This window comes from Armigeres subalbatus, chromosome 3, assembly GCF_024139115.2.
Source record: "Armigeres subalbatus isolate Guangzhou_Male chromosome 3, GZ_Asu_2, whole genome shotgun sequence".
NCBI lineage: Eukaryota > Metazoa > Arthropoda > Insecta > Diptera > Culicidae > Armigeres > Armigeres subalbatus.
Window position 1 is genome coordinate 104593708 of NC_085141.1, and position 8107 is coordinate 104601814.

At 48.8% G+C, this 8107-nt stretch overlaps 2 protein-coding genes across 2 annotated transcripts; both read left to right on the forward strand.

Annotated features, from left to right (window-relative positions):
* The first annotated feature begins 4021 nt into the window (after positions 1-4021).
* Positions 4022-5209, forward strand: LOC134221855 (uncharacterized). Its single transcript, XM_062701029.1, has one exon. It carries the CDS (start codon positions 4022-4024, stop codon positions 5207-5209), a length of 1188 nt encoding a protein of 395 aa, XP_062557013.1.
* Positions 5210-5271: 62 nt separating this feature from the next.
* LOC134221856 (uncharacterized) lies at positions 5272-7824 on the forward strand. The gene has a single exon (XM_062701030.1). The coding sequence runs from the start codon at positions 5272-5274 to the stop codon at positions 7822-7824; it is 2553 nt and encodes an 850-aa protein (XP_062557014.1).
* The last annotated feature ends 283 nt before the right edge of the window (positions 7825-8107 follow it).

Below are 8107 nucleotides of genomic sequence, written 5' to 3' on the forward strand. Positions count from 1 at the left end.
GAAGCCGCCTTGAGCTTCCACCAGGAGTTCCATCGACCCCAATCAACTTGAATCGCTGTCAAACGGGACTAAGGAGGAACAAATTCATCACGATGAAATTGTAATCAGTCAGCAGCAACAAAGTCAAGCTTCAGCATCAGCAGCCGTAGTGATAAATTTCAGTGGCCTCGGTCGAATTCATATCTTGGCCATTGTGGCCGTGTTATTTCCCCTGGAATCAATTGCTCACTTCATTTGGCGATTGATTGATCGAGAGATACAAATTCGGAATGCAGTAAAGAAGCCGGAATTGTCAGGAGTAACGGTAGTGTAAGTTCATCAGCCAGTTTTCCCACCATTTCGAACCGCAACACTAAGAATAAAATAAAGATAAGATCATTCTCTGTAAAACCACCGATCGAATCAGTTGCGTTCTCCATAACCTTCAACAACCGAAAAATTCTTTCCAGACTTTGGATTTTTTTTTCCAAAAAGATTCCCGGTAAACCCCATTCTTCTTCACCACGTAATTTATGCATTGTCAGAAAAATTCGCAACCTTGCGGGAACGCTAGGTGAGTTTTTTTTTAATTTCAAGAAAAAACAAATAAAAACGGAAATATTTCTACCACACGATGGGTACGAGTCAAAATGGAAATAGATTGTGGCTCGTCTGTAACAGTAATAAATAAGACAATTTAATAGAAAACAAAGTAAAAAAGTGTTTAATTATAGCTTGTGGTAAACGTGACTGAACTGGCACCGGGGCTCAATCTAACAAACTACCCATCACTGGAGGTAGTAATAACTTGTTAGACGAAGTGATATAAGCCCTTAGATGTAACAAGTTCAAGAAAAATCCAGAATTGTAAAAGTTATGGGCCAATAAGTTACATGGCACCGAAATGATATTTCCTATTACTGTTCCAAGGTGCCAGGCCGGCCACGTTCACCACATCCATTAGTTTGTCGCAACATATTTGGAAGTAGTTAAACTTCATCCGGTGCTAATCTTGAAGCTCCGGCGCCCAAAATCGATCCAACTCTAATGTGATGTGCAACATTGTTGCACAAGACGGTCAGACGCAGCACAAGCATAAATGTGCTGCCAACGGTCCATCAGCAAACATTGACCGATGGACAAAAAGCGCCCGCAGCAACACTTCACGTGCTACAATATTGTCAACACAAATTCGCAGCAATCAGCGGCATACATCCGGCCGACCAGCGGTCACGACCGCATGGGTCCAACGTACATCGATATTACCGCTGCCTCAGAAATGTCATGCGCCGCCTATCAACTATAAACTGCGCAACAACCATGCAAAGCGCAATCAGTAAACTCATCATTCACCAGCGCACCCAACCAACGCAACGTAGCAACAATGTGGCCCTTCAGCAGCGATCCGGTGGAGCAAGGCAGCGCAACGACTGCCAACGTTCACGATATTATATCGTACTCGATTGATGGCGGGTTTATCGCCATAGTCATCGTCGTCGTCATCATTTGGAAGTGGCGGCGAAACCTGAGCCGCATAAAAACCTGGAACAGCGACAAGAAGGAACAACCTCCAGGCGGTGTGAGGGGACATCCGACACCCTGCCCGGCCATCCATGTGGAAATAGTGCACACGGCACTAAAGTGTAAATTCTATCCCGAAACTCTGTAAGTAAAGAATTCAATAAAGTTCAGTTCTAGTTTAGCATTCGCGGTGGTTGGAACTTTATTTCTGATCACACTCCCGGTTTTCGGTGGTCAACCGTTCTTTCACTTTTAGTTGTCCCTGCGGAAGCGGGACTTTAACCTAAAGTCGAAACCTTCATTGGTGACCCCGACGTGATCGTATGACTACGCATACGATCACAAACGAACAAACAACTTCTCGTAACGCGCGCGAATTTGTACGATCTTGGCAATCACTGTGCATAGGTGATTGAAGTTAATTTCGGTCTCAGTGCGTTGAGCCGAATATCGCAACAAAGGGCTACCGCTCGTGCATGGCCAGGTTAAATCCAGTGCGACTGTGTTTAGTTTCAAATTCGTAATCACCGTGCGTGGGTGATTGAAGTAAGCTTTCGGTCTCTGTGAATTGAGCTGCTTGTACCCCAAAAGGGGCATTTTGAGTGTAGCCAAACGAAAACTGAGTGCAACTCGAATTCGCGATCACCGCCAGTGGGTAATTGAGTGATTGAAACAAGTGACCGTCGCCCGAGTGCTGCTCTGTGAGCATCCCGTGTGGGGAATATTGAACGTCTTACCGCCAGTGAGCAGGCCAATTTAATTGATTTTTACAAGCGTGCCCCAGTGCGGAGGAAAGTGCATGCTACCCGAGCGCAGCGAAGTTAATTGAATTTTACTACCGCTTACGCGGTCGCAGTGATTCCCGCCGAACGGGAGAGTGTGAAAACTAAAAACTCGTACGGTTTATGATTATACCGCCGCGTGCGATCTAAGTTTCCGTTTGTGTAAAAAGTGAACATGTCGTTAAACGAAACAGTTCAAGCAGAGCTGGCAGAGACCAGCAAAAACCAACTCACGGCGCTAGAAAATGACAGAAGATGCCAAAAAACTAAAAGACCAGCCTCATACATGGGTGCAAGTTACAAGCACCATTGGAATGCTGGACGCCCTGTACGCACAAGCATCAGGCGTTTTGCTGAAACTAGAGGGCATCGAGGGCCCCCAACAACGCAGAGCTCCTCTCATGGCGCTCTACCTACGTGCCAAAGTGACCTTAGAGGAGCTGGCCAACGCGTCAAAACCAGCTCCTCCAGTACGCGCGCAGGAACCGCTGCTGGATCAAACTATTCAGCCGCACACCAGCAGGGCGGATCATTTACCGAGGATCGATCTCCCTCGGTTCAATGGTTCGCCGACCGAGTGGCTCTCATTCAAGAGCCGTTTTGAAAAGCGCATATCTGCGCTAAGTGAAGACGCGGACAAATTCGCGTTTCTGTGCAAGTGTCTCGAGCACTTCGAGCCGGCGAAAAATTCGATTGAAGCCCTTGAGAATTCAGGGACTTCTTTTGCCGATGCATGGCAAAAATTAGAAGCGCGCTTCTACAAGCGCCGTATAGCCTTTGAAGGCTACTTCACCAAATTACTTAGGGTGAAGAATATTACAAACCCCAATGCCAAGGCGATCTTGGCACTAATCGATGCGGTGGACACTACGGTTCATGCCGCTCATCAAATCAACGGAGGACGCAGCCAAACGCTGGATTGCGTCGCAAACGGGCTACTTGTAGCCATTGTGAAGGGGAAATTGGACAACTCTACTTTGTCTAAGCTCGAGGAGAGCCTGGACCTCCAACAGATTTATACGTGGGCGGATTTTAAAGCGGAGCTGGAGAAACGAGCGAACCAGCTAGCTTGCCATACTGAATTCGACGGAGCACGAAACGTTAAAACGGTGGCAGCAGCCCCCGTCTCCCGATCCTCGAAAGGGAACAATCAAAAGGACCAATCATCAAAGAGCCCAAAAGCTTGTTTCGCCTGCGGCGCAACCAGCGATCATAGCATATTCTATTGTACTGTATTCAACAAGCTGCCAATCAAGGAACGATGGAATTCCGTAACGCATCATCGAAGATGCTACAATTGCTTATCGCAGGGGCACTCTGCAAACAAGTGCCCTTCAAAGGTAAGCTGTAAGGAGTGTGGCGCCCGTCACCATACCCTACTGCACTCGCCGGCGGGGGAAAATTCCTCGCCATCGACACCTCCAGAGAAGACCGACGGATCGACCATGCAGGCTTCGACCTCTACAAGCAACCCCAAGTGACTTGGGGAAAATTATGTGTTTTTGGCAACAGCGGCCATAAACGTACGAGGAGCTTCGACTTGGTACCAAGTTCGTTGTCTATTGGATTCGGGTAGCCAAGTCGAAACAATCACCGAAGAGGCAGCGCAACTCATTGGCCTGCCCCACGCCGCAGTCCCCCTGACCATAAATGGAATCGGTGGGAGTATCGCAACGAATCATATGCTTACGACTCTGATTGAGTCAAGGAGTGGTAAGTTTTCAACAAAGGTAGATTTAATGGTTGTCCCTCGATTATTGGGGGATCAGCCCAGCATTACCCTTCGTAAGGGATCGATAAGGGTGCCAGATGACATTGAATTGGCCGACCCTACGTTCTACAAGAGGCAACCCGTGGAAATTCTATTAGGATCCAGGGTGTTCTTCCAAATCATCGGGCCCAGATCTATTAATCTGGGAAATGGACCTGTTTTTCAGGAATCCGCCCTTGGATGGCTAGTCGGCGGACTAGCATCTCTCCCAAAACCGCGACAGGTCACCGTGGCTGTCGTGGAAGCCAAACCTGAACACAAAAAGACTCCAGCTGCCGAAAAACCAGAAGGGTACGATGACAATGAACTAAACTTGGAAAAATTGTTCAGGCATTTTTGGGCGCTCGAGGAGGTGACCTCTGCGGAAGCGACGCCCTACCTCAGCGCGAACATTTGCGAAGAACACTTTCGCAAAAACACCACGACAGGACCGGATGGAAAATTCACCGTTCGTCTTCCTCTAAAGCATGAACCTCAGATTCTGGGAAACTCTTTTGAACAGGCAAGGAGGCGCTTGCTATCGTTGGAGAAGCGTCTTACCCATCACCCAGATATATACGAGCAATATAGGGATTTCCTCAAGGAATATCTCGCCATGCAGCATATGGAAATAGTCCGCCCAGTTGATCATGCAAAGGTAAAATATTATATACCCCACTCCTGTGTCATTAAGCCGGACTCAACGAAACTACGAGTGGTGTTCGATGCTAGCGCCAAAACGACAAGTGGCATATCTCTGAATGAGATCCAGCACAGCGGACCGGTAATACAGCGCGAGCTATTTGAGTTACTGTTAGACTTCAGGTGCTACGATAAGGTAATCACCGCTGACGTCGCAAAAATGTACCGGCAGGTAAACGTCCACGAGGAAGACTCGTGGTTGCAATGCATTCTGTGGAGGAACCACCCCTCCGAGGAAATTCAAACCTACAGATTGAAGACGGTGACATACGGCGAAGCAGCATCGTCTTTTCTAGCATGCCGAGCGCTTCACGAAGTCGGGGAAGAAATTCGTCCCGAGCATCCGGAGATTGCTGATGCCATTCAGCAATGTTTCTATGTAGACAACCTAATGATGGGGGGAGATTCAGTAGAGGAGCTACTAAATCGCCGCAAGGCTGTGGAAGCCGCATTATTCAAAAAGGATTCCCCTTGAGGAAATGGGCATCTAATGATCCCACCGCCATACGCGACGTGGCAACGGAAGACCTAGAACAGATGATTCACGTAGGAGATCACGACGTCATCAAGACATTAGGAGTTGCATGGTCCCCGCAAACCGATACATTTCGATTTCTGGTGGATGATCAGGATCCTTGCAAAACTACTATGACCAAAAGGCAACTTGCCTCCGAGATTTTGAGGCTGTACGACCCGCTGGGCATTATGCAGCCAATAATTATTACGGCAAAGATCCTGCTCCAAGGACTTTGGAAAATCAAATTAAAATGGGATGACCAAATCCCTGCGCAATCACATCATGAATGGCAACAGTTGAAGAAGACATTGCCGAAACTCGCAAGATTGGCCATACCGCGCCAAGCCATTCCAAGCAACGCCATACACCTGGAACTGCATGGGTTCTCAGATGCATCCATCCTCGCCTATGGTTGCGCAATTTACGCGTACTGCATAGATGACCAAAATAGGAAAACAATGAACTTACTATGCGCCAAGTCCCGCGTAGTACCAATGGAAAAGGCCAATCAGCTGGCCCTGACGCTACCTCGAAAGGAACTCTTAGGAGCAAAGTTACTTGCCGAATTAATGCATAAGGTAAGCGGCATCATACCATCTCGCATTGATCAAGCCTACTACTGGTGCGACTCGCAGGTAGTATTGGCCTGGATCCACTCGCATGTACCCCACAATGAGGTGTACGTTTCAAACCGGATTAAGGTAATTCGGTCTCTAACAAACCAAGAGGATTGGCGCTACATCCCGACCGATCAAAATCCCGCGGACGTAGTCTCAAGAGGAATTTCCGTGAGGAAGCTCTTAACGACAAAAAGAGAGCTGTGGCTGCACGCCACAGAATACGTATTGCATAATAAGCCGCAGTTCAAGGCACTTGTAGCCCTACCAGGCATTGCAACCTGTTCATCACAGAACCAGGACGACATAACAACCGAGGTGTATGACCTAATATCCGCGTACCCTCACCACAACTCGTTCCGGCGAACGCGAAGGCATTTCGCCATAATTCATAGGGCCATGAACAATTTTATGGCCAAGTCAACCACTATCAGGGGACGTGGGGTTAACAGAGAATCTCATATCGGTCCCATAACTGTGAGTGAGCTGGAGGCAGGAGAGTGGCTAATCGTTAAGCACCTCCAGCGAATCCATTATCGTCAGGAGTTCGCTCATCTAGAGGAAAAGGGAACCCCTACCAAGCAAGGTCCTCTGCAGCACCTCAGTCCCATCATCGAGGATGGACTTATCCGCGTCGTGGGCAGAATTAGTCTAGCCGACCTACCTCAGGATCAACGACGTCCAATTTTAATTCCCCGAGAGCACTTCTTTGGGAAAATCATTTTGAATCACATTCATCGAAGAAACCTCCACGCTGGGATGGAGACGATCGTTGCGGACTTCCAGAGACAATATTGGATGCGAAGTCTCCGAAAGACTGCCAAGGCAGTTGTAAACAAATGTATTTTGTGCGCACGCGCCAGACCGCGCAAATTCCAACAGCAGATGGGTCAATTGCCCAGACCCCGGGTGAATCCATCACCCGCCTTCACGCATACCGGAGTGGATCTTTGTGGTCCATTTTACATCCTGCCGAGCCCCAGAGCTAAGACCAAGATGGCCGTCTACGTCTGCATCTTTGTTTGTTTTTCCACCAAAGCGGTGCACCTCGAAGTTGTGGAAAATCAGTCCGCAGGAGCTTTCATCGCTGCACTCATGAGATTTACTGCGCTGCGCGGCAGGCCTGAAGTAATCTATTCCGACAATGGACGCAATTTCGTTAGAGCCAACAAAGAACTCGCCGAACTGGCACAAACATACAACAACGAGCTATTCCAAAATGAATTGGTTGGGATAGCCGCTACTAAGGGGATAAACTTTTCCTTTATCCCACCTAGAAGTCCAAATTTCGGAGGACTCTGGGAGGCAAACATCAAAGTCGCCAAAAGGTTATTCTCAGCAGCGGCCCGTGGGGCCTGCTTCAATATTTTGGAACTGCAGACTGTGCTTTACCAGGTGTCGGCAATAATGAATTCCCGGCCCCTAACGGCAGTCTGGACCGACGCCAGTAGTCCAGAACCGCTCACCCCTGGACACTTTCTAATTGGGAGACCCATGACGGCTCTTCCCATTCCCAGTGAAATGCCTAAACATGGAAATCTATCATTGCGATGGCAGCGAATCCAGAGTCAAACTACGCAGTTTTGGCGCCAGTGGCAGGAGCAATACCTGCAACACCTGCGCTGCTTGGCCAAATGGACCAAAAAGCAGCCCAATTTGGAAGTTGGACAAGTGGTCCTCATCGGAGATGACAATAATCCCGTAGCAAAGTGGCCCATGGGAATCGTCATCAACACACATCCCGGCTCCGATGGAGTCGTGCGTGTCGCCACGGTTCGCGTCGGAACCAGCATCTACAAACGGAACGTCCGGCTGCTAGCCCCATTACCAATCGAGTTACCAGCAGCCAATAACAGCACGGAACAATCTTCGGTACATGAAGTAGCCGACTACGAAGAGGATCCCTCACCTCCAGCTAATAAACTGCGCAACAACCATGCAAAGCGCAATCAGTAAACTCATCATTCACCAGCGCACCCAACCAACGCAACGTAGCAACAATGTGGCCCTTCAGCAGCGATCCGGTGGAGCAAGGCAGCGCAACGACTGCCAACGTTCACGATATTATATCGTACTCGATTGATGGCGGGTTTATCGCCATAGTCATCGTCGTCGTCATCATTTGGAAGTGGCGGCAAAACCTGAGCCGCATAAAAAACCTGGAGACAGCGACAAGAAGGAACAACCTCCAGGCGGTGTGAGGGGGACATCCGACACCCTGCCCGGCCATCCATGTGGA

Coding starts and splice junctions, on each gene's coding strand:
- LOC134221855 (XM_062701029.1), top strand. CDS start 4,022: ATGGTTGTCCCTCGATTATTGGGGGATCAGCCCAGCATTACCCTTCGT.
- LOC134221856 (XM_062701030.1), top strand. CDS start 5,272: ATGATTCACGTAGGAGATCACGACGTCATCAAGACATTAGGAGTTGCA.